Source organism: Mustela lutreola, chromosome 7, assembly GCF_030435805.1.
Source record: "Mustela lutreola isolate mMusLut2 chromosome 7, mMusLut2.pri, whole genome shotgun sequence".
Lineage (NCBI taxonomy): Eukaryota > Metazoa > Chordata > Mammalia > Carnivora > Mustelidae > Mustela > Mustela lutreola.
In genome coordinates, this window is record NC_081296.1 from 61,066,544 (window position 1) to 61,093,669 (window position 27,126).

The window sequence follows — 27,126 nt, forward strand, 5'->3', positions numbered from 1 at the left end:
TTATGAACACTAAATCTGATATTTTTCCTACTTGAGACTTGTAGTATAGTTCTCAGGTACATAATCTTAGAACTCTTTTAAGCAGTGAAAATCTATAAGTATTTTCATCCAGAAAAGGGGTTTTCTTTTTGCTGTTATATTTTCAGCACATGAAATAACAGTGATTTGTCCCATGTTGATGAATATAATACAGTATCATTATTTGTCTCTAGGATTCCAGCATTAGAGTAGTGGCTTAAACTTGACGGTTGATTGCCAAAAACAAATGGAAACTCCTTTCCTTTGGCTATAAAATAATGGTGGATGGGCCCAAAAATGAGGAGGGGAGAAAACAAGATTGCATTACAAATCTGGCAACATCAGCCACACTAGTAAAATCAAATCCAATGTTGTTTTATGACTCTGAATTTATGTGAGTGCCCAGGATCAAAGGGCTCCAATCCCACTGGACTACAGGGTCCAAGGTTCATGGCAAAAACTCATCAAAAAGAACATTTTAGTCGTTTAAGCTTTTCATTTTAATCAGCCTCAGTAATAAAAGAGCCTTTAGGTGTCCAAAAACATTTTGCAAGATCAAGAGGCTGTTCTCTCGCTCGTGGAGGCAGCTTTCTTATTGGATCCATATAATGCCTGTGGCCTTAGAGTGTCAAAGGGGCCACCGCCTCCACATTGTTTGCCCTTGTGGGATGGTTTCTTTTGATTCTTCTGTGTATTATGTGATAGTAAATTATGGTGTCTGACGGAAGGACCATAAAATTTTCACACAATCTATCAACCTCTTTCAGCCATTTAAAGTTCGGTCTCTGACAGCAAGCCGGGTACTTTATAATGTTTGGACAGAAACGGAGTCTACCGCCGGCATCTTGACACATTTATCTGGAGACGGCTCTGCATGGGAGAAAGAACACGAGACTTGACAGTCCGAAGATCCAGTCTTGAGTCCTAGAGGATGCCTCCCATGACTATAGTTTGGGACAGTCCTTAAAATGGGGAAGGGAGCCCCCTTTCACCACAGAGCTGTTCAGATTACATAGGCTAATGCTTGTGAAGGTGCTATGCAGTGAGAAGAATGAGTAGTTCTGCACTTTGAGCAGGAGACCTGAGTAGATAAAAGGAAGAGCCAGCCAGAGAGGAGCAAATTTCAAAACAAAACAAAACAAAAAAAGTGCTCCTGGAGAAGACATTAAAGGGTGAAAGCAGAGACCCAGCTAGTTGAATTAGCTCTGAGGAAAAGAGGAGGGGGCATTTCTTTCAAGAGAAGAAGAAAATAAAATAGAATGAGTGCCTCTGTCTCTAGACTATTCACACCTTTATTTCTTTGCTTTGTTTTTAACTTTGGCCCCCATGCATATGAAAAAAACCGAAAGCACCCAATATTTTGTCCCTGATCTCGCCAATGTCCTCTTGCAGACCACCTCTTCTGTATCTCTCCCTGTTTCTAGTTCTCTTTTTTTGGCCCTTGCCTTTCCCCATTGCTCAAATTCAGCTATCCTTTACTTTAAAATCCCTTCTCCTGACGGTACTGCTTCTTTGAGCTTCCATCCTTCCTCTCTCTGGCAAAGTTCTCAGACGTCAGTCCCAAGTAGCCGATCCTCCTACCACTTGCCTTTTGTTACCTCTATAGGGAAACAACTAAGACCACAGAGGAAGCAGTTATCCCACCCTGCTGGTCCCTTCTTGGTCTTCGTTGGCTTGGATTGTAATCAAGCTTCTGTGTTGAAATCCTTCTTGAATCTCCTCCCTCGATGTCTAGGACATTGAATTCTCTTTTGAGTGTGCTTCTCCATCTTTGCTTCCCCCTCACTCCTACCTCCATGCCCTCCCCCCCAAATGGAACCCTGGAAAAAAGTAGCCTTTAGTTTCTTGACTTGCCATGTGTTGTCCCTTGAAGATTTCATTGATTTTTACCTCTATCTAAAGGCTTTTCTGAGCTATTTGTTTGGATTCAAATGTTCGCCTGAGTTTCCAGCTCTGGGAAAAGTTCTCATTTTTGCTGGAAAAATCTACCCTGGGGAACTATTTTCAGTATCTCAAAATTTAAAATTTCTGAAGCCACAGCATCAAAAATTCTTATAATCCCAGGGTTGAAAAGACTTGCCTACTTTTCTCCTTCTGACTTTTCCCCCATTCAGCCTAAACACAGCACACAACACTCTTTTTTGGGGGTTGCCCTATATATTTAAAGTTCCACTGTTCTCCTAAGAGTGAAAGTCCAGGCCAAAAATCTCAGCTATCCTCAGAAACCTCACCCTTAGCTTCTGTATCTTATGTTATGATCATTTTAGCTCCATGGCCCCTCACATACACTTGTTCCTTGACCCTCTGATGCTGTCATTCTAATTTAGAGCCTTAGGTCTTGCTTATATTCAAACCATGTTATAAGCTACTTAGAGACTGCTGTTTCTCTCCCTTACCCACCTTTAGTGGCTCACTATTGCTTATCCAGTTAAGTTCAAAGTCCTTAGCATGATATTTAAGACCTTCTAAAGTGAGATTCAAACTTCTAACTGGTCTTTTCTTCCACTATTTTCCTATGGTTTCCCATCACCCTGCTGCCTTCTTTTGCTTGGATTATTCACAATCTGCCCCTCCACCTTTACCAATCCTTTGTGGCCCAGCCTTTGCTGGGCCCTCATTATACATGAAACCATCTCTTGATGTCCCAAGGCTCCCTGCTCTGACACCTTGGCTCTTTCTACCTGACTCCAGCCCTGCGCAAGACTTCTTCTCATATAACAGTCATGAAAGCAGAGGTATTGTCCCTCTCCTGCACCCCCAGTGCTGAACATAAGATGGATGTGAACCTTCAATAAATAGCAGAACAATGAAGCTTCTCTCACAGTAATGCATGCATCAGAGCATAAATTAACCACTGATTGATTTTCCCTTTTTCTTCCTTTGTCATGGAAATTAGATTTCAATCAATGTGATTTTACAGGCAATATTTTTCACACATAGAGACATGGGAGAATTATAGTAGGACAGCTATGTTCTTGGAAGTTTTTTAGAAGATAATTTTGACAGCTTATGGTTTCCTACTGTGAGAATACTGTTTCCCATTGTCTTAGGTGGACATTTACCAGATGTTGCATGTTAAGACAACTTACAGTGAGTGAAGGATTGGGTGTATTAGTTGAGGTGAAATCACCTTGGACTCATTTGAATGTGTGATAATTTGTAAAGCCATAAATGAACAACTGCAGACTGAAAGAGCTGATCTTAGATTCGAGATTAATGGTTCTCATCTTTCCTTCTTCAGTGCCCCTAAAGGAGGTACCATGCTCCCGGGAGGACAGGGCTCCTTACAACCAGTAGAATCCACCAGCCAAGGAGATTCACCTTCTGGTTGCTACTCCTTAGCAGTTAAAGGGCTATGCAGGCAGCTGACAGAAGTACCTTGACTAGAAGTGAGGTCTTCTCCCAGGCCAGTGCTCTGTCACTTAAGCCATGGGGAAATCACTCTGCCAAAGGTGGAGAAAGTGCCATTTAAGTGGTAGGCAGGAAAACCATCATGCAGCTTATGTATAGTGGGTGGTACTGAGCCTATGCAGAGGGTTAACAGAACATGTTTCAAACCAAAATCTTTGAATGCACCAACCAAATTAAGCATGAGTCTTTGAAGAATATGCAAAGCATTTGGAGGAAAATAAGGCCACCTCTTCGAAATACCTCATTCAATTTCAACTTTTTGGCCAGCCTATCACCTTTTCAAGGTCAGAAGTTTGTCTAATACTTTTCTGCTCCTTTCCTCTCTCTTGTCTCTGCAAGATTTCCAATTGCATCCAGGATTTATAAATAGAGCTTGAGAGATTCATTTGTAATTTTCAGATGAAATTGTTGTAGACTTGTGAGATATGGATCAGTGTCCAAATTGACTCTGCTGTGACCTAGACTCAAACTTGGATTCCTACAGCATCACTCACTTCTTGCCCATTAGCAAACTAATTTCCTTTAAAAAAAAAAAAAAAAGAAGAAGAAGAAGAAGAAGTGGAGAGACAGAGGCTGCCAGCTATCAGGAGTATCTCTTGGAGTGATTTTACAATTTTTCCTCCAACATGCAACCAAATACCACCCATAACAAAAGATTGTTTTTAAAATACCATTACTGAGAAGCTGTAAATGTGGCTGGAGGATTTTGCCTAGCAAGCCCCTTAAAAATTTATCTTTTAAAACCAATTACATCCAGACACAGAAAAACAAATTTTCCTTTTTTATAAGCTCCAGTTTTAGTACCTGATGCACAGGTACATCAGGTCTGGATTTAATCCGACACTTTTATTCTTACCTGTGTTACATTCCTATGAAAATATGAAAAGCACATGAAAGAAAAGTAAAAGAAAGTGATCGAGAAGGAAACGCATTTGCTTTTATATTTAACAACTAGAGTTGAGATTATGGTATGTTTTAACATAGTAAATTTGGACCAAGAGAAATGATCTTCACATCCCTCTTTATAAAAACCAAAATTCCTTTCTTTCAAACCCCTCCACAATTCTAACCTGTTTCATGTGTGTATCAATACTGTATCAAGGGCACACAGTCAGAAAGCTTTCCACTGCTCTGACGTGTGTAGAGGGAAAGGTCGTAGTCCCAACACTGAGATTTCCTTGAAAGCTAAGTATTTAAGTGTAAGTAGCTTGGAGTTATTTGGAATGGATGACTGCTACAGGTACTGGAGCCAGTTCATTTATTCATGGAGGGTGCATGGCCCAAAGCTGGCAGGTCTGAGCTCTTGTAGCTGATAGACACATTCCATGAAAGAGCAACACGTTGTTGGTATAAAACACTCCAGCAGGCATGCAGTTTGAGGGACTTCCATAGCTGTCCCTGTATCATCGTTAACTTGTGCATATAGTTATTAAATTCTGAATGACTTGTGAAGAAACCATGTAGGAGTTTTCAGGTAATAGTGCCCCTTTCTTTTCACATTATTAATATGTGCAGCCATAACATTTAAAATAGAAAAATTGGTCGAGAGAAAATTATAGCCACCTCAACCTCTCTGTCAAAATAAATCTGAAGTGACATTTCAACTTTGCACAGAATAGTTAAACATTTATTTATAAGCATTGCATGAATGATGCTCGACGTTTGATCGCTTAGAAAATAAGAATTCTGACTTAAATTCATATCGTGCAATTACTGGAAAGCTGAAAAATATGATTCTTGTAACAACGATCCTTTCAAAAAGCCCAAATTATGGAGATGAGGTTCAATCAAACATAATATAGTTTAATCTAAGGTTGGGGGATAGTGCAGGAGGAAAACAAGAATGCGGTTTGTCCGTATTCCAGGAGGAAAGAATCAAGTAAAAATGAGATCTGTCTTTTCCAAGCTATTGTGTGCGTCGTACTCGAGTGTAATTTCACACGCATCCTGATGTTCCAAGTATCATGACACATCCAATAATCAGAGTAAATGTTCTGCCAAACCCCATTTATTGTCTTAACTGCTAAAGGCAGTGAGCACCCCGGATTTAGGAATATATAATTAATATCCCGATTAAAAAATAAACCCACATAGAGGATTTACATTTTTCTTAAACCATGGTTACACAAGGAAGAGATCGGTTTTTAAATATTACCTCAGATCTTTGTGAGCTCAAATTAATCAGTGTGATACTTGGCCAAAACTGTTTTTAAAAGTGATGTATATTGATGCCCTATGGTTAGGGGGACTTCTCGATGGAGATTTAGAATTCCCCGACCATTCTTCCAGGCCCCTCTGCTTCCAAGAGGAGGCACTACAGATGTGCTTTGTCACCCGTTTCCTACCCACCCATATACATCTCAATTGCAAGGACTCCAAATGAAGCAAGCACAGCTCTAGAAACATTTCTGCTTCTTCCCAGATAAGTCTGTAGCTGGGTATGTTTATTGAACTTGATCGCTAATGTACAGAAACTCAGAAAGAACCTAGCCACCTTGAAGAAGAAAGCAGTCACCCACCTTGTCCAAGGTGCTGTTTCAAGGCTTCCTGTCAATCAAGGCATTTCTAGGACCCCTTTCCCTGTCGCTTTGGTGTCTGTCCCCGTGAAGGAGGGTTGGAAACTAAATCCTAACACTTGAATCCACGTGGTATAACTCCTATTTGTGACTTCCTCAATGGTTTTTAAGTGTAAATATGATTAGGAACTATAAAAATTCATGCCAATAGCTGTGTACATTCAAAATAATGGCAATTATTAATGTCTTTGGGATAGAATGTTTATATTGACTAATTTGGGGTCAGTTTGTCAACTCTCTTCTAGGACCTGTGCATACTGTAAAGTAATAGAGTCTGGAAGTCCACTGAAGGAGACAGAGTTAACCAGGTCCGGATGGAGATGGACCTGATGCTTTGGACTTACGAATTTCATGAGGCTTGTTGGAAAGAACACAACCCCACATTGGATAGGCATTTATCAGCTAGGGCCAATTTAAGGGGAGATATCAGTAATCATACAAATGAGGGGCTACCATCACATTTGTCACAGGCTTTGCATGGGCCCTGCTTGGGGTTCCTGCCTCTTCCTCTTCCCTTTGCTAACTGATTGCAGTAGGTTTATAGGCACAATAGCCGTAGGGACTTTTTAGCTAGGGACATTGGGAAATTCATCTATTCAACAACTATCTGAACAACTATCTGGCTTTTACAGACCAGGTGCTACTCTTGCTTCTAGGACTTTATCTGTGATCAAGGGAGACAAAACGTAAGTTCTCTTAGCTTGTTTTAGTTGAGGTATTTGGAAGACGGAAGCAGGAAGGGAAGGCGGCAGTAGGCAGAGTCACTGCAAGGTGGGAAGAAGACCCGAGAGTTATGCTCCTCAGAGAAAATAAGAGGGGTGGTTCTCAAGTTCAGCTGCAGAGTCCCAAAGGAGAATGAGGAAACATCCACCAAAGTGGGTAACTCAGGGAGCCATTAAGTGTGGTTTTCATGAGCCTTTTCAGTAAAATGATGGTGATGTAGCCTGGATTTTGAGAAACTGCACACAGGGTACGGTAAAAATGCAAAGATAGCAGATAGCTGTGAATCTTTTAGAGTATGTCAACAAACATAATGGGAGATTTTTTTCTTGAGGATGGGGCAGGGTTGAGGCAGGTGTTCTCATTTTTTGTGAGGAGGGGGCAGATATGAGAAGAAGGACTTGAGCACATTTTAGGTAGAGGTAAATAGGCAAGAGGAGATTCCTGTCAATGAATATGTGAACTATTGCTTGAGAAGAATTTTGACACATAAACATTGTGTCTTATACATCCTATATATAGGCAACATCCTAGCTTTTTGTTGTGTGATACAATTCTAATGCATTTGAATGTCCATTCTCAGGGCATTTGGATTCTACTTAATGCATTTTTTTTTAAATTTCTTTTCATTGTAACAGTATTCATTGTTTTTGCACCACACCCAGTGCTCCATGCAATCCATGCCCTCTCTAATACCCACCACCCGTTTCTCCCAACCTCCCACCCCCCACCCCTTCATACTTAATGCATTTTATTAAGAAAGAAAGGATGACGTTTATTTAACCGCATTAGGTTCACCTTTTTTCCTAAGGTCACCATCTAAGCATATGTATCAACCCACATACAGGAGATGGGGATGGGTTGTGCTAGTAGCTTCCAACTGACAATGCACTGTAGACCCAGCTAGTTGCTATGGATTGTATCTAATATTAAATAAACTCTGCAGTATTTTTTAGTAAGAGTTTTTTTTTTACTTCTTCTGGCTACATTATCCTGAGATTCTTTCACCTTCCATGAAAAGTATATTAGGGAGCAAGATAGGTAATGTCATTCTCGTTTTACAGAATAAGTTTGTAGCCTACAACACTGATGGGATAATAGGCCTCCTACACCTTAGAGACCCTGTAAGTATAGGAGGAAACTGCTCTAACTGCACTATGCAATAGACTGTTTTGATAGTTTTGTGGGCCCCCCACCCCCAGTCACAGAGACACCACCTATCAATCTATCACAAACCCAAGGCACACTTTTAACCTAATACCCTGATCCTTGTTCTGGAGGCTTGTTAAGGGAAACATTAATAGAGAAAACTCTTCAAGTTGACCTGGGACTAAAAGACATTAGGTCCTTGTTACTTACAGAAGCAGAGAAGTAGGATCTTTTATCCTTGAAAATACTTGAACAACTAGAGCGAGAAAATCAGACTCGTCATAAATAACGTGATAAGAAAGAGATTGACACAGGGGAAGTCATGAGACATCACAGTGTTAAAGGCATTGGAACATCCTGCCCAGCGCTCCGAGCTTCAGTAGACATTGTTCATTCCTCAGCCATGTTGTCACATAGTGAGGATGTGAGAGTGATGCTGAATGTGTTGGGACTGTCTTAGATGGTCCACCATTAACCCCCTCCCAACCCTGACCAAGACAGAAATTTCCACAACCTGGGCCACAGGTGTGAAGATGCTACGGCATTCATGAAAAATCTTGAACTTCTATGTTAGGGAAGCTGGACCTTTTTTGATATTTGTTTTTGATATTCTTTAGCTGCTTTGGGGACTCATCTAACACTATGTCTATTGTGATGCATTTTCTCAAGAAGAGGAAGATTTTGTTGCAAACAAAATCTTGCTTGGAAGTCCAACTGATGAGTGGCATTTTACAAGTATATATTTATTTTACAGTCTCAAATGTATACAAATGTATACATATTACTTACTATAATGTCAATCTGTAAATACTTTTTAAATTGAGATTATTTTATGCACAGTGAAAATCTCCCTTTACAGAGTACAGGTTTTGACAAACCCATGCAGTCATGTAACCATAACCACAGTAGAGACATGGAACATTCCATCACCATAAAAAATTCCTCTGTGTTCCTTGGAAGACATCCTCTCTCCTGACCTCAAACCTGGCAACCATTCTTGCTTTTTCTGTCCCTATAGCTTTGACTTTCTCAGAATGTGATATGAATGGAATCGTATAGTATGTGGCCTTTTGAGTCCAGCTTCTTAACACATTTGAGATTCATCCATATTGTTGCAGCTAATAGTAGTCCATTCCTTTTTATTTCTAATTAGATTTTACCTTTGTGCATATACCACTATTTGTTTATCCTTTCCCAGTTGAAGAACATTTGGGTGGCTTCCAATTTTTTCAGTGTACTAAGGTCTTCCACAAAAACAAACAAAACAAACAAAAACAAAAACAAAAAAACCTAAACTAATAGGGTGTGTGTGTGTGTGTGTGTGTAGAGAGAGAGAGAGAGAGAGAGATTTCTTTTAAGGAATGGCTCATGCAGGTATGGAGCCTGACAAGTCCCAAGATCTCCAAGGTGAGTTGACACGCTGGAGACTCAGGAGAGTGGGTGCCATAATTCCAGCCCGAAGGCCCCAGATCTTGAGACCTAGGAGGAGAGAGTGTTGATGATTCCATTCCAAGTCAGGAAGAGAAGTTAGGCAGGAGGAAGTTAGGCAGGAGGAGTTTTTTCTTAGCAGGAGGGTGAACCCTTTTGTTCTATTCAGATCTTCAACTGACTGGATGGTACCCCACCCCCATTAGGGAGAGCAATCTGCATTACTGAGTCTACTGATTGATACAAGTGTTAATCTCATCTAAAAACACCCTCAAAGAACACCTTGAATAATGTTTGACCATATAACTGGGCGCCCAGTGGCCTAGTCAAGTTGACACACAAAATTAACGGTCATGTGTGATTATTAATAAAACTGCTGAAAATGTATGTGTGTGGATTTTCATGTTAACATGTTTTATTTCATTTGGGCAAATACTTAGAAGTGGGATTGTTGGATCACATGGAAAGTGTGTATTTAGCTTTATAAGAAACAGCCAAATTGGTTTCTCAAATAGTGATGCCATTTTACATTCCCATTTGTCACCTAGGAGAGTTCCAGTTGCTCCACATCCTCCCCAGCCCTTGGTATTGTCAGATGGGTCAGTTCTCCTCTCTCCCCTGCTTCCTTTTCAATAAATATGTAGTGGTATCTCATTGTGGTTTGGTTAAGGGATGTTGAGCATCTTTTTTATTTGCTTAAATGTTATCCATATATGTTCTTTCAGGAGCTATTTGAATCATTTACCTGTTTTGAAAGGGAGAGGTTATTTTAAAATTTTTTTTAAAGATTTTATTTATTTATTTGACAGAGAAACAGAGAGCCCAAGTAGACAAAGAGACAGGCAGAGGCAGAGGGAGAAGCAGGCTCCCTGCTGAGCAGAGAGCCCGATGTGGGGCTTGATCCCAGGACCCTGGGATGACGACCCGAGCCAAAGGCAGCTGCTTAACTGACTGAGCCATCCAGGCACCCCTTAATTTTTGTTTTAACAGAGTTCTTTTTATGTTCTGGGTACAAGTTCTTTGTCAGATACATATTTTTCAGATAATTTTCTCCCAGTCTGAGGCCTATGTTTTATTTGAACAGTGCTGTGCCAAAATCCAATTTATCAATTTTTGTGATGGATTGTGCTTTTGATGGCATATTTAAGAACTCATTAAGATTACACTTACTGTGTGGAGGGCGCCTGGGTGGCTCAGTTAGTTAAGCTACTGCCTTTGGCTCAGGTCATGATCCTGGAGTCCTAGGATCGAGTCCTGCATCGGGTTCCCTGGTCAGCAGGGAGTCTGCTTCTCTTTCTGTTTCCCCTCTCATGTTCTCTCTCTCACTCTCTCTCTCAAATAAATAAATAAAATCTTTAAAAAAAAGTACACTTACTGTGTTGAGCACTAAGTAATGTACAGAATGTACAGAATTGTTGAATCAATATATTGTATACCTGAAAGTAATGCTGTGTGTTAATTATACTAAAGTTAAAAAAAAAAAGAAAAGAAGCTCTGCCTGTACCAAGGTCATAAAGGTCCTCTCACATGTTTTCATGAAGATGCTTTTTTAAGAAACATGAATTCAAATTTAGGAGTTTTAAATTTAGAATCTTAAATAAGCCATGACATCCAAATACTTTTTTTAAAAATCTTACTAGAAGAAAATCACAAGAATCACATTTTATAAAATATATAGTTTAAAATGGAGAGTTAAAAACATTTTCTCTTAAAATCCTAAGCTTGTATTCAGTTAAAACAATCCCTAAGGTTGAAACATGTATCACAGGGAATTTTTACAGTTGAATTAGTAACAACTAAGAATGGCTGAAATTATTTGTAATCATACACATCACTCTGCCAAAAAGCACCAAGTATAAATTTAAATGCCCAAATATCCTATTTTCCTGCTCATTTCTTTGCTTGTTATCAAATAGCAGACTGTTTTGCCTGCACAGAGCAGATGAACCTGAGCTCTGGCTCTGCTTAACTGAATATGGTATCTGTGCTGTAGCAATATACTTCCATGCATAAGTGCAAGACTTAATTTTAAAACAGAAAGAGACCAGTGCAGAGTCACAACTTTCCGAATCAATGAGATTTGTCTTCAGAGCATCTGAGTAGATCCTAAAACATGTCATTGAAAACTTTGTATTCCCCGATTGCCAGAAAAATCAAAAAGAAAAGCATAAATAAAGCCAAATACCTTAGTACTAGATGTGCTGTTAGTATTGAAATGTGGTTTTTTGGTATAATTTTATTTCTTAAAGCCCTTTTTGTTTTTAAGCTAAATACCCTTTTAAAATAACATTTCAACTTAGTGTTTGCAGAACTGCTCAGTTCTGGAATCATGGATCCCAAAACACCTGGTGTGTAAGCCTTCTGATCTTTTTATACCTGTTTATTTTACAGAGGAAGACAATAGCCAGAGATAAGAAGGAAACTTGAGGTTGTACAGCCGTCTTATACTGAACTAAATCCAAGCACTCTGACCACTATGTTAGTGTTTTTTCCATTAGGAGACCCAGTCTCTCCAATTATAGAAGAAAATATTTCTCCTTGGGTCCATTACTTAGAGAATGAAGACAATCCTTAATTTTGTGAGCCCTTTTCTGGCATCTCAACTAATATCTTGTATAATGAGTGTGCCTTTTGGCTGGGGTGAACAATTTTGGGGGAAATTTAAGACATTTTCCTTCTAGTTTCCTTAGAGGACATGTCCTAGGCCAGAGCCCAGGTCTTAATGAAAAACATGTAAACCCTCTTGTTTGTTTTCCTTGTCAATTAACCTATAATTTTAAATCCATTCAATGGCAGATTTATCAAGTGACTAATCCCTAGGAAGACTCAAAGTGGCAAGGAGAAGGTGGTTGTGGCCTAGGCACACATCATTGGTCATTTGTTCAAAAATGTTAAGATAGGAAGCCAAATACCTCCTTGCTATTCAGGGAGTTTAGTTATACATGTGGGCCTGGGGTGGACTATTCCTGTGTAGTAGAAGCAACATGAATAGCCTGTGTTATATTTGCTGGACAAAGCAACTGGTGTGGACCTTGGTTTTCTTCAAATCTCAAGGGAAATGTTATGTGTCAATAATAAAAATGTAAAATTCAAGGCACCTGGGTGGCTCAGTGGGTTAAGCCACTGCCTTCGGCTCAGGTCATGGTCTCAGGGTCCTGGGATAGAGTTCTGCATTGGGCTCTCTGCTCAGCAGGGAGCCTGCTTCCTCCTCTCTTTCTGCCTGCCTCTCTGCCTGCCTGCTTGTCATCTCTCTCTGTCAAATAAAGAAATAAAAATCTTTTTTTTTTTTTAAGATTTTATTTCTTTATTTGACAGAGAGAGAGATCACAAATAGGCAGAGAGACAGACAGATGAGGAGAAGCAGGCTCCCCGCTGAGCAGAGAGCCCCATGCGGGACTCGATCCCAGGCACCTGGGATCATGACCTGAGCCGAAGGTAGAGGCCCAACCCACTGAGCCACCCAGACGCCCCAGAAATAAAAATCTTTTTTAAAAAAATGTAAAATCCATATAGCTCAGCGTTCTTGAAAATTGAAACTGACAAATATCTCTTCTCAGCTAGAATGTCTCAAAGTATGGGTTGTTTCTTAAGTATTGCATTTCTCTGACACTTTTCACAAGAACTGATGTATTATATGTGCTCATTAAAGCTTTTTGAACATTAGATGGTAGAGAGACTTAGGTATAAGTGAGATAAAATTTATTTCCAGTCTCTCTCTTCATATAACATGACGGTGAAGAGTAAGTCCGTAAGTAGGAATTTGTGACAATCTCTCCCCTGGTCCTCTTCTTGTTACTAGAGAGCTATGACTTTGGGAAAGAGGTGGAAAGTTTTTTTCTAATTCGTAATCCCAGAGTTTATGCATGTCACCTTTACTTTTAGTACCAGACAGAACTCAACAGCTAGCCCCTCCTCATGTGCTCCCACTTGATAATGCTATTTAAGTGACCTGGTACTTCTCACTTCCAGAAAAAAATACACAGTTTGGGAGTATTTGAGGCAAATATACTTTAGGAATCCACTTGACAGTTTCCAAAATGATACTATGGGACATAGGATGGCCATAGAGTGGCCATAAGATGGTGTCCCTTCATAGACAGTGTGTGAGCTCAGAAGGAAATATTCAAGTAATTGTCATAATTACTTGAAGAACCTCAGTTTGTCACACATTGAGGACCAGGATTTACCATCTATTGCCTCTAAGCTCCCAGGTACTCTGCAGTGGGTCATACATACGTTACTGGACTAGCTGTAATTCCAGTGGTGATAATAATACAACATAAAATTCCAATTCCTTTCTCTTAATAGAGGAGTTAGCATGTTGGCTTATTGCCTAACCATGTGCAGTCTTGGGTTTGCTCATTAGGTTTAGAATTACTTTCTGCAAAAATGAAGTCTGAAAATCATTGTCATGGATATCCCAAGGTACGTCTATTCTGTGAATTATACTACATTTAGTGATATTAATAACTTAGAAATAAAACATTACCAGAACCTCCTGTGAGTAATGATTTTTTTGTTCTTTTATTCCACAAAAGCACTCTGGCTGCAATTAAGTTTTGTTTTGTTTTGTGTCCCAGGTAGGAACCGCAGTCCAGATTTCAAAGCTTTTTCTGTTTGACTTCCCCGCTACTTCCTTGGATGATGATTCATGGTTATATTTGTTTATTTTTGAAGTATATTCCTGAATCCTTATAATAACTATCAGATTGCAAAAATAACATATGACTTTATCTAAACAGCAAACTGAGCCACTGGTGTGTTTTCAGAGCCCTTTAATGAGTCTGTTTGAATTTGTATGTACATTTGCATTAATAATGAGTGTTGGGACTTTTTATATGGCTTAGACAATATTGTGCTTTAAATCTTTATCAAGCTTTCAAGAGCAGAGCTATATTCTAGGAAGTTTTGAGAGGAAGAGATATGAAGTCTGGGTGTGAAAATTATAGTGTTTTAGAACTAAAGGAAAATTTACTAAGTATTTTAGATCTCTCATTTTAGGTATTAATAAAATGTGGATTACAGGAAGTAAATTATTTTGGAGGTACAAGTAGCTAATGACTGTGATAACCAGAAGCAGAATCCAGATTTTTTGACCCTCAGCCAGTGCTTCCCACTTACGTAGGAACCAAAACCTTCAGATCTATTACCCATTGATCCAGTTCTTTTCCAGAAGGATGGAGGGCAAATATTTTAAGGAAAGCATTTGTCAGAAAGTATCTATTTTTGTGTTGGCATTCTGATTTCATAGTATTAAATGGGAAGGATTATTAATAACTGAGGATCTGGGATAGGGTGGAAAAAGCTCTAAAGTGAAAAGATCTGGATTTGAATCTGTCTCATGGGCAATTTGCTTACTGTCTCTATGCCCCTCTTCATCTGTAAAACAGTTACGATACCAGCCTTGTCAGAGGTTGTGGCCATAACTATAAACATTAATGTAATACCGATGCATTGTAAGCCATAGGTAGTATGTAATGTTGTTAGTCAATAATTATTATGGACTGCCTTTTTACACCAAAATAAAAAATAATTCAAAATATTTTAAAGACCTAAATGTGAGACACGAAACCATAAAAGTTCCTTTTTTTTTTTTTTTTTGTTAAGACTTTATTTCTTTGATGGAGTGAGACAGCCAGAGAGGGAACACAAGCAGGGGGATCGGGGAGCAGGGAGCCTGATGAAGGGCTTGATCCCAGGACCCTGGGATCATGACCTCAGCCAAAGGCAAATGCTTAACGACTGAGTCACTCAGGTGCCCAAACCATAAAACTTCTTAAAGAAAACATAGATAGACAGTAATCTCTTGGACATTGGCCTTAGCAACACTTTTCTAGATATGACTCCTTTGACAAGGGGAACAAAAGCAACACCATTGGGACCACCAAAATAAAAAGCTTCTGTCCAGTGAAGGAAACCACCAATAAAATAAAAGGCAACTTACTGAATTAAAGAAGATATTTGCAAATGATACATACAATAAGGGTTAATATAAAATATAGATATAAAGAACTCGCACAACTCAACACCAAAACAAAACACCAAAATAATCTGATTTAAAAATGAACAGAGAACCTGAATAGATATTTTCCCAGAGAAGACCTACAGCTAGCCAACAGACACATGAAAAGTTGCTCAACATCAGGGAGATGCAAATCAAAACCACAATGGGCAATCGCCTCACACCAGTCAGAATGACTAGAATCAAAAAGACAAGAAACGACATGTGCTGGTGAGGATGTGGACGAAAAGGAACCATTGTGCACCTGTTGGCAAGGATGTGAATTGGTGCAACCTGTATAGAAAAATGGTATGGAGTTTCTGCAGAAAATTAAAAATAGAAATAACAGGAAAAAAAAAAAAACAACTAATGGCAGAGATAAGGAAGCATCCCAAGTGTCCATCAATAGATGAATGATTAAAGAAGATGTGACATATATATATATATATATATATATATATTACACACACACAATGGAATATTACTCAGCCATAAAAATTAACTAGGCCTTGGCATTTGTGACAACATGGATGGACCTAGAGGCATTTTGCTAAGTGTGGTAAGTCAGAGAAAGATTTTATTTGTGATTTTATTTATATGTCAAATCTAAAAAACAAAACAAAACCCAAACAGTTCCATAAATTTAGAGAACAAACCTGTGGTTACCAGAGGGACGAGTTGGCGGGGAGGGGAATGGGTAAAATGGGTGAAAGGGAGTGGGAGGTGCAGGCTTCCAGTAATGGAATAAACCAATCAGAGGGGTGAATGAAAGGTATGACATAGGGAATATAGTCAGTGGTAATGTAATAAGCCTTGTATGGCGACAGATGGCAGCTACACACTTGTGGTGAGCACAGCCTAACACACAATGTTGTTGAATCACTATGCTGCGCACCTGAAACTAATGTGACATTGTGTGTCCACTGTTCTTCAATTTCAAACATAATTATGAAATACTATTATTTTAGCTCCCATCAGTTTAAAAATGGTAAAGTGGAAAGAAAGAGTGTGAATTTAACGGCAGCCAGATCGAAGTTTCTTTGTCACCATTTTCCAGGCATGGGATCTTAATGGAAGATAACACATCTCCCAGAAGGTCTGCCTTACAGAGTTGAAGGCACCTCGCACGGGGTCCAGCACACTTGATTTACGTTGGTTTCTTTTCCCTTGTTATCTTGACTGAACATCAGCATGGCAGGTGATTCCCAGAGAGGGCGCCATTTTTACACATGTGTAATTTCACTTCGTACTCGACATCCCGTGCACCTGTGTTGGGTTTTACTCCCAAGTCATCTTAAGTGCCATTTTATCTTTCGATGCCTGTTTACTCCTTCTCCGGCCCAGTCTCTCTATTTATTTCTCCTAGCAAGTTCTAATTATATCATTGTGTCAGATGTGCCTCATGTTTCGGAGTGTCCCTGAGAAGGCCTCTTAGTTGTAACATGATAGGGTTTATTTTCTGATAAGAACCAAAAAAGAGTATTGATAATAGTTGATTAAAACCAGCTATTGTTAACTTCTGGGGATTTTATCAAGCCCAGCGCCATTCTTTTTATTAATAGAGACTTGTTTTTAGAGTAACAAATGTCAGCCAGCGACATGGGCAATTACTGCAGCCTTTGTGCAGCCTTCCAAAACAAACCGGAAACCGGGATGCCTACATACAGGGCCGTAGAACCACACTGTCTTCTCACTTCACCTGAGCGCTCTGAGGCCCCAATTCCAACCCTTTGAGACACTTGAATGCCCTTGAGCCCTCCTTTCTCTCCTTCCATCTCCTTAGGCTATAATTCTCTGAAGTGGTAAAGCTTCACTGTGCTTCTGTGCCATCCCTGGGAATATTCTAGCTTGCTCCCATCTCGATTGTAGAATTTGGAAGGGTCCCTGGAAAAGACTGAGTGACTCAAGTTGTACAGCAGATAACCTGAATTTTTACTGGTCCTGGCAGCAGCACTGGGAGAGATGGTTCGTAACAACAAAATGCTAACAGATGATTTTTCCACATTGCTTGGCACCATCATGATGTCTTTCATCAGCAGGCACTTTTCCACATTCTTTTTGACAGATGTGTTGTGGGGACCAGACAAGCAAAAGTCTCCCTCTGTTGCTTAGGTTTCAGTACAGTGTGTTCCTTCGATGATATCTCTGAACAGTGGTAATGTGAAGGATATTAAAAAATAATGAGGATTTGGTAAGGGGAAGGAAGGACCAGCCCCTGAGGAGGCTGGGGAAGTAGCCTAGAGTCCAGTCCCTAATCAGATTAAAATCACAAATGTGGTTCAATTCTACTAGGTAGTTTCTTATACTTTAGGGAACGGTTTTTAACCTTGTTGTGCAAAGTGCACTGATCTATAATATTTTGAGTTGTTAAAATTAAATGTCAACTTTTAGAAATACCCATACATAAAAAGAACCCCCAAACCCCTGGGTTTGAATATTGTAGGCAATAGCAGCTATGAAATCTCATAGTTTATGTTGTGTGTGGGACTCTCAAAAAGGAAGTGAACACCCATACCTCTCTTTAAAAAAATTTTTTGAAGCTGCAAGTCTAGGTGCCTAGTAGGGGCACAAGGAAGTCTTGACATTTAAAACTAAGGAAATAGTTCAATTCCATAAGCATTTCTGGATCACTAACAAGCCAAGCAATGTGCAATGTTCTGGAAGTTCAAACATGAATAAGGCACGGTCCCCAACTGCCTGGAGCTTTTAGATTTACAAAGAAGATAAGCAGAAATGACTATAATGGGACGTGAACCTAGCAGGTTCTTTGGCAGCAATGTCAAAGAAAAATTCTTGTCAGGAAGAGTCAAGAAAAGTTTAAGCCAGAAGGTTCAGCTGAACTTGACTGAGTTTTCCTTCAGGGCTTTTGCTAGGTAGAAATGAAGAGAAAAGGTGTCTTAAGTAGTACAAATAACATATGTAAAATCATAGCAATGTGGGGGTTGAATGTATGCTGATTCTGTAGTGATGCAGCACAGGGAAACTATAGAGAAGTATCTGGAAAAGTGAACAGAGAGAGACCATGTTTTAAGGAGCCATGAGGCATCATGGAAAGTATTTAGACTTATCTGCTGTGCAGAATAACTATTTTCAATATAAGTAATGAAGGGGTAGTCCCCTTATGGGGACAGGTCAGAATCAGGAAGGGGCTTTTCCAAATTACACACATTCCTTTGGACATTCTGAAATGACCCAAGTGTAAGTCTTTGCCAAAAAGAGTGCACTGGTACTGTGGCGTCATCCTGTCTCAGCCGTGCCTGGAGCAGAGAAAAGATTAAGGACAGGGGCTGTTGATTTCAACTCTGGATGCCCTTTGGAATTCTCTGGCGAGCTTTAAGGATATCAGCCCAAGGACACCATCTCAGATCTCTGAGGATGGTCCGTCCTGCTCATCAGTACTTTTTACAGAGCTCTCTCGGTGTTTCTAATGGGGAGCAGGCTGACAAGCATGACATGAGACAAATAAAAGTAGTGCCAGTACGGAAAAGGAAGATTATAACAGAATGGTTTAATTGGGATTGTTCTCTTAAGGGTTGTGAATGTGAATCCTTAGAAGGAAATGGATATAGATCACTAGGCGATTGCAAATGGGAGGAGGGTGCACTTAAAAATGACAGCAGGAGAAGCAATAAAGTTACGAGCAAAGGAAGGTGGATAAAACATGGACGGCATCTGGTAGATAAAGCTTGAGGAAGACCTCAAACCTCAGCACCTGTCTCCTTTCAAATGAGATATTGGGATGGATGCAGAAAAACAGATTTTCAGCAGAGAGGGAAGCAGGAGAGGGGAATTCCTAGTGCTTCGTATGACCTTAAGATCATTTACCTAGGAAAAAATGGAAGGTTTATAACTATTTTTCTCCCATGTATGAGCATCACATTCAATGTGAATGTAAGGGAGCCTGAAAAGAGAGTCACCAGGGTTCAAAAGCATTACGTTCCTTTGGCCCCTCCTCCTCTGCAGTTTTGGCTGAAAGGAACTGGACTTGACATTTCATAAAGATTCCCAGGATCTTGGGCAAACTTTGTCTGGGAAGGAGTACATGATTATCTGACTGAAAGTTCTACTTTGGGTTTGATTCCCCAAATTGCTAATAGTCTTTCTAGCTGTGGTTCTACGTAAAGGAGAGTAAAAATAGCACATAGTTTCCATGTGCAAAGTGGAAAGGGCACTTAATAGAAGAAAGTTGAGAGGAAAACAGGGTTAAAAACTAGCTTTGCCAAAGGTTCGATTATTAGGGTTTCTTATTATAATCCCAACATATCAGTATGGAGTATATGGAAATTTGGTATTTCTTTCTCATATGGCAATTCTTCATATCAGTGTATACAGATTGTAAGGAAGCCACCCATGGAACCTATGCTTAGTGATCTGTCCCCTTACTTTGGGCATTTTCAGGAGTGAAGGGGTGTTGAGAGAAGACAGCATTTGCAAAGGCCCAGATACATGAGTGAGCACGGTCCTGGGAGAGGCAAGATGCTATGCAAGTGTGAAGCCAGGGCCTATCTGGGGAAGAGGCAGGAGCCAAAAGATGAGAAAGCTGACAAAAAAAAAACAGATCAAAGGAGACTTCAGTGTGTCCATGCTAAAAAGGTTCAGTGTCAGGTTGTAAGTAATGGCCAATTATTGAAGAGATATTAAAGAGCAAAAATCTGCATTTATTAAAATATTGTCCTGGAACTAGTATGGCTAAACTGTGGTCAGGAGAATTAGGTGGTTGTTGGCATTCTCTGGATAAACTGATAAACTGAAATAGATAAACTGAAAAGTTGAGGCACTGTAAATGGAAGGAAGAGAATGAATCAGAGACATTAGTGAGGTTTGTTGATAAATAATATGCTGGGAATGAGAGAGAGAAAGCAAGAAATCCAGTATAAGATCCAGGTGTCTGAATGTGATGACTAGGAAGATGGCGATGCCATTAACTGTAGGAAGGAATTTCAGAGGAAGAACAAATTGAGGTTTGACAATGATGAGTTCATGATGCGTTTGAACATGTTGAGTTTGAGGTACTGATTTTTTTTTTTAAAGATTTTATTTCTTTATTTGACGGGGAGAGATCACAAGCAGGCAGAAGGCAGGCAGATGGAGAGAGGAGGAAGCAGGCTCCCTGTCGAGCAGAGAGCCAGGACCCTGAGATCATGACCTGAGCCGAAGTCAGTGGCTTAACCAACTAAGCCACCCAGGCACCCCAAATAATACGTGGATATTGTTTGTAGTTCTTTTTTTTTTTTTTTTTTAAGATTTTATTTATTTATTTGCCAGACAGAGATCACAAGTAGGCAGAGAGGCATACAGAGAAAGAGAGGAGGAAGCAGGCTCTCTGCTGAGCAGAGAGCCCCATGTGGGGCTCGATGAAGTATTGATTAAACATGGAGGTAGATCAGTCAGGAGGGTGGTTGGAGTGATTGATGACTCTAAGGTCCTCTTGGGAAATAACAGTGTATAGTAGTTGGGTGTTGCTGTACCCTATGAGTACACAAGATGGTTCAGAGAGATTGTGTAGTGTGAGAAGGGTAAAATGGCAAGCAGGATGCCTGGGGAACAACATTTAGGGGATGAATGGAGGGAGAGGAGTCCACAGATTGTCTGGAGAGAGCTGAGAAGTGGGAAGAAATTGGGGGTAGGTAGAAGCCGGAGAATTTCAAGGCATCTCTAACTCTAACAATGCAGCCTAGACGGCTGGATCACTGCAAAATGCTGACCAAATGCAACACTCAGATCACAGGATTTCAATGAGTTGGGGGTGTGGGCCTGGGGGCAGAAGTCAATTATGATTTGCTGAAGGGAGAATGGATGAGAAAATAGATTGAGTGAGAGTTGTATGTTTTTTCCCCAAAAATTCTGCTGGGAAGAAGAGACAGTGAGAAAGGGCAACTGCTAGAACAAATTAAAGAACTCGCCTTTAGGGGCACCTGGGTGGCTCAGTCGGTTAAGCATCAGATTCTTAATTGCAGCTCAGGTCATGATCTCAGGGTCCTGAGATCTAGATCCACAGAGCTCCACATCAGGCTCCCTGCTCAGTGGGGAGTCGGCTTGAGATTCTTCCTCTCCTTCTGCCCCTCCTCCCACTCACAGGCACACTCTCTTAAAAAAAATACAAAGTATCTTTATCTTTGCTTTAGATGGATAGAGTATGGTGCAGGGAGCCCGCTGAGAGCTGAAAGCAAGGTGATGTGGCCACTGGCATCTGGGACAGCAACAAAGAAACAGTAATCATTGTAGCAAACCTATGAGCCACCTACTGTGTTCCAAACACTTCCCTCTCTGTTGTTTTATGTATATTAATTCATCTACTTCTCACCTGCCTTATGAGGTGGAATCTGTTAGTATCTGCATTTTACTTATGAGAACACTGAGGTCCAGAGAGGTTAAACAACCTGGCTGATTTGGGCTCTACCCACTGCACTAAGCAAGAGAGTCACTGAAACAAGGTATAGGTACATGTGTCAGCTTCAGCAGCTTCAGAAGATCATAGATTAAGAGGTAGATGGGAAGGGGGTGAGAGGGGACCAAGGTGTTTGCTATAGATACAGGTCAGTTGCGTGATAAAGGGAAAGTCTCTCTGTGGAACATGTCTTTACACCTTTTTCCTATTATTAAGAAGTTGAAAATTGAAGAAAATTATTGGCTCATCAATGTCATCTTAACCTTCTCGGAAGAAAGTTGGGAACAAGAAGCCAGAGTTAGTTTGTTGTGGCAGAACTGAACTAGTCATTGTCATGAAATTGACATGTTGGCAAGCCATTCTGTGGACATTAGGGTTGGGCTGTAGGTAGAAGTGGGCAGGGGTGGGAGGGGGAGATGGTGACGGGCAAGACGTTGAAACACTGATTATCTTGATCGCATAGTTGAATGACACTTGAAATTACTTTCAGGCATTTGGTAGTAGAACTTCTGAAAGATTGGGTAAACTTTTGCATTTGTACTACCTTGTTTATCCAGACTTGCTAAAGTTTTTCTTGGTTTTGTGCCCATCATTCCACAAAGGTGGCATTATTTGGAAATGTGAAAGAATGATTGTAAATCTGTCAGTCTTCTAATATTATCATTAGCAGCAGTACCTAGTAGTAACATTTATTCAGATGTCATGTACGTTTCTAAAATCCCTAGAGCTGGCTCACAGTCATTCCCTTTACACTTGGGAAGACTCAGACGTGAAGACACAAAGTTCCTTGCCCAAGGTTGTAGAGCTAGCAAGTGGCTAAGCTGGGATGCAAATCAGGTGGTATAAATCCAGAGCTCAGGTGCCTAACCCTCTATGTTATTATACATGAAATGGATGGTGTCCAGATTTTACCTGGTTTTTTGGAGTTGCATCAGGGTGCCATGTTCACATGTGAGAAAATCAACTCTCGTTTTCTATGCATTTATGTTGCTTATTTATTACTATCTTATGAAAAATTATGAAACAGACCCAAATATTGATCAGGGACAGCTTTAATATGGAAACTTCTAGAAAATACACATGTGTGATAGCTTCTTCTCGTACCTTTGGTTTCTGCTGTGTTGGCCCAGAAGCCCCAAAGAAGAGGTATTCTAAGGGAGACTTGTGAGGATAGCCAGAAGGATCTCATTTTTTTTTTTCTTACAGTTTTCTTTTTCCAAACCCAAAGCAAAAGTAATAGAAGATATATTCAAGCATGCTCAAATTTTTATGAACACTTTGTTTTGCATTTGATATCAAAACAGGGTGAAAATTCTTAGGGAACAGTTTTACTGAAAACCTTAACCCATGGTAATTTTCCCCCATGAGGTCAGATTGGATGAAATTATGCTTCTACTCCAATGGTTTAAGTCTTTGGAAAATTCATAAAGTGAAATTTTATACTTTGTCAGATCCTCAAAAGAACATCTCTGTGTTTCCGTGTGTTGATGTGGGCTGGGCTGCGGTGGCACAGGGATGGTATTGAAGCTTTTATTTCAGATATCTATTTTTTTAAATAAATTCTTTACTTTTTTTCCCACTGCTTTTCTACAGGCTCAGTTTGAACTCCAGGCATTTCACATCCGGGGGGAGCACGCAGTGGTTACAGCAAGACTAGAAGAAACCATCGAAACTCTCAAACGAGAGACAGAACACCGATGGCGAGGAGGACGTGAAGAGATGAAAGATGCGTGTATCTCCACAGGTGATGACTGTCCTCCAAAGACCTACCGAAATGTGTGCATCCAGACAGACAGAGAGACTTTTCTCAAACCCTGTGAAGGTGAAGGCAAGACAATCAGAAGTAACCAGATAATACCCAAAAAGCTGACTATCTCCTCTTTGAGTCAGCTCTCTCCCCCAAATGACAACAAAGATGCCCATGGACCACTTCAGTCTGTAGAAGGCCTCTCACCAAGTCAGCAGAAGGCATCCTCTCCACCTCCCGCAACACCACCCCCAGCAGTCGCCCCTCCCCCTCCGCCTCCTCCCCTCCCACCTGGACTTGGACCTTTGTCACCAGTACCTCCGCTGCCACCACCTGTGAGTGCTGGACCGCCACCTCCTCCACCCCCTCCTCTGCCTCCGAGTGCCGGCCCTCCTCCCCCACCTCCTCCTCCACCACCACTTCCTAGTTCCCCTGCTCTGCCCACCAGTGGGGGGCCTCCTCCTCCTCCAACACCTCCAGGACTTGCACCCCCACCCCCTCCTGGACTCTTCTTCGGAGTTGGCCCTTCTTCTAGCCAGTGTCCTCGGAAGCCAGCCATTGAGCCGAGTTGCCCCATGAAGCCTTTGTACTGGACTAGAATACAAATAAGTGATAAAAGGTGAGCTCAACTCCCCCAGCCCGTTCTCAGGTTGTGAATTCCCAGGATTTTGCCCAAGTGACGTTTTATTCTTACCCACTGGATATCTGTGTACTGTGACATTCATTTCTCAGATGCCGTATAGTGAGTACCTTGGATAAACAAGGTTGGAGTGTTGAGAGGGAGAATGTCTATCTCTACCAGGTCTTGTCTGTATTTGCTGTAGACTGATGCGGGGAGGAACAGTGTTTGGAATGTCAGATGCTTCTCCAAGATAAAAGTTCCATTTTACAGACCCTTCTTAGAGAAGAGCCCTGGTCTAAGTCAGAGCCTTCTCGAACATGCCTACAGGTAGCAAGTGAGCACACAGACAGACATAGAGCCTGGACCTATAGCTGTGTTCACTGAAGATTTTTAGAATATCTTTCTTGTCTTACGATGGGATCATCAGTCTTATGATCTGGAGACTTACCAGGTGTGTGTAATTTTTCAGGTTTTATTAGAAGAGCCAGACATAGCTGAGTCCTTAGCTCTTTAGCACAAAAGGGAGTCAAAAAATAGAATATCTCTGCTTGAACTCTCATTCCCCTAACTCATATCCTCACATCTTAAACCCTGTTGCTCAGAGAAGGAGCCAGTAGAACACATCTAACATTTGTATAGCTTGTTAAGCTGGGTCTGTGCGGCAGGAAGATAGGTTGGTGGGAAACTTCCATTCAAACATATTTGAATTTAATTTCTTCTGCCTCATTTCAGAGTCTGTCAAGAGGACAGTGAGAGAGATCTTGAGTTGCTTCTTGATAATCTCTAGATTTGAAGTTCATTTGTTTGTGAAGGACAGCAAATAGAGAACACATTTTTAAACACACATTTTTTTTTTAAGATTTTATTTATTTATCAGAGAGAGAGAGGGGGAGAGAGCGAGCACAGGCAGACAGAATGGCAGGCAGAGGCAGAGGGAGAAGCAGACTCCCTGCTGAGCAAGGGGCCCGATGTGGGACTCGATCCCAGGATGCTGGGATCATGACCTGAGCCGAAGGCAGCTGCTTAACCAACTGAGCCACCCAGGCGTCCCATTAAACACACATTTTTGAACTTACTCCTCAAATCAGTGTGTGGTAGTGAATCTTTCAATTTATCTAACATTTTATATATGGAAGGCAGGATATTAAACAACATAACATGAAATTTACAATTATAAAGCAACTGGAAACTGCTATAGGAGGAAATCACTATAAACAACGCATATGGTGAACTGAGTTGATTATGTGCTTCATATTGGCTCCTTTCCTAACCAAAAATAAGGACCAGGAGTTTATGTTTGGAGAATCTTGATACTTTTTTTTTCTAAATGCAGATGACTTATTATTTCCCAAATGAATGGTTAAAAAAAAGGAAGAAGATCCCAAAATAGCTATAGTACTAGTATTCCTTTTTGTCTCATTCAAAACTTAGATGACATTTCCTAAGAAATTGTTTCCCAGAATCTTTATATGGTTCTGTGTTCCCTTATTAGTGTTCTTAAATTAATGTACAGACATTCCAGAGTGATGAATCCCACCTGTCAGCCCTGGGGTCATGTGTTCCGACAGCACATGGAACTGTTCCACACCTGTGCCTCACTAGCCTGCCTCCACTCCATTCCCCTCAAGACTCTGTAAACAACCAATATCCTAGACCACAGCAGTGGTGTGACAGTACCGCTAGGAGATATGGGCCCTTTGCCCACTGTTCAAGGTGGGACCAAGTCAGGCTGGAGATAATCATCATTTTTTTCCCTCCTTATGTTTTTGGCCATTTTGAGAAAGAAAACAATTACATCCTCGGGCTCTTATTAATTTCATTATAAGGTTAGGACTTCAGTTCTGAGCAAAACAAAAAATAGATGATGTACTGAGTTTCCCGCATGAGGACTGCAAGATAGCTGCTTCCCTCTGCACCACACATTTAGTGTCTTTTATCATGGGTCCCTCAAAACGGTTTTGTACCCTCAGACCATGAGTATTTCTTTTAAACTAAAAGGCTGTAGAGATTCCGTGTAGTGTTCATTTTTGAACTAAAACTATTTTGGGTGTGTTTTTTTAAAAAAGAGAGGAAATGGTATTTTAGTTTTCTGTCCAAGCAGAAGAGTAAGCGCTGTGTCTAATGCATGCATGGTAAATTTTGGTCTAGGTCTTCCGGGGACCCAGGAGTAAAATAAGATTTTTTTTTTTCCATTTTATATCTACTGCCTTTTACCTACTTGATTGCTTTTCACTACTAACATGAACTGATTTTTAGCTTTTGCCATTTTGCATTCTTTTTGTTTAGTGGCTTCTAGAATAGGGAAGAGATATTTTGTTAAAGAAAAAGAGATCCTCATCTATCTACTTTTTTGGTTTCCTAACAACTATCTATTTTCTAGTATCTTCTCCTCCTTCCTCCCCATCTCCCTCCTGCCTCTGCCATTTCTCCCTCTCCAGTCCCTCCTTCCTCCTTCTTCTGCCTTCCTCTTCCTCTTCTTGTGAGCTAGATTTGTATGTTCAGTGGTCAGAGAGGAAGTGACCATTATAACAGATGAGCTGGTCTGTGAGAGAGGCCTTGTGACTGCCCCACAAAATGCCTGCTGACCCCAACTCACTGACAGGTAGTAGTCCAAGATTCTTTTTTTTTTCATTACTGAACATGCCTTTTCCATAGAGACAATGTAGTAAATGGTGATGAAGTGTTCAGCCTATCAAAGCCAATTTACTCTAGAATATGAGTGAGTTGCTGCCTACTCATATGAACCTAAAGCTCAGAGTCCTTGGAGCTGGGTCCAAGCAGTACAGGTGCAGGGTTGGAGGATGGGGGGTGGGAGACGGATGGGTCTGAACAACTCCCCCTTTGCATCTTATCACCTCCTTCTACACACCCTCTCTTCCACTTCCCAGAACATTCATGAAGCCCAGACCAGCAGCCCTTAACAGGCTGCATGCTCCAAAATGCCCTGGTTCTCTTCTACTAGTAAAATCCCCCTTCCTGAGTGCCGCTGAGATAAGCACTTAACAGTGTTCGTGTTTCAAATGGAAGTTAAGTGAGTGGCAGAGGTGGGCGGCTGAGGCAGGAGCA

General features: G+C 40.6%; 1 protein-coding gene across 6 annotated transcripts in view; it reads left to right on the forward strand.

Annotated features, from left to right (window-relative positions):
- The window catches only part of FMN1 (formin 1), a 406,869-nt gene that overhangs the window by 195,753 nt on the left and 183,990 nt on the right, over positions 1 to 27,126 (forward strand). For 5 of the 6 annotated variants that reach the window (XM_059181089.1, XM_059181087.1, XM_059181090.1 and 2 more), the window contains one exon: positions 23,285 to 24,057. In XM_059181089.1, coding sequence (XP_059037072.1) covers positions 23,285 to 24,057 — 773 coding nt within the window. Of the gene's footprint in view, positions 1 to 785; positions 3,015 to 23,284; positions 24,058 to 27,126 lie in introns of those variants that run through there. The other variant, XM_059181092.1, reaches the window with a different exon arrangement.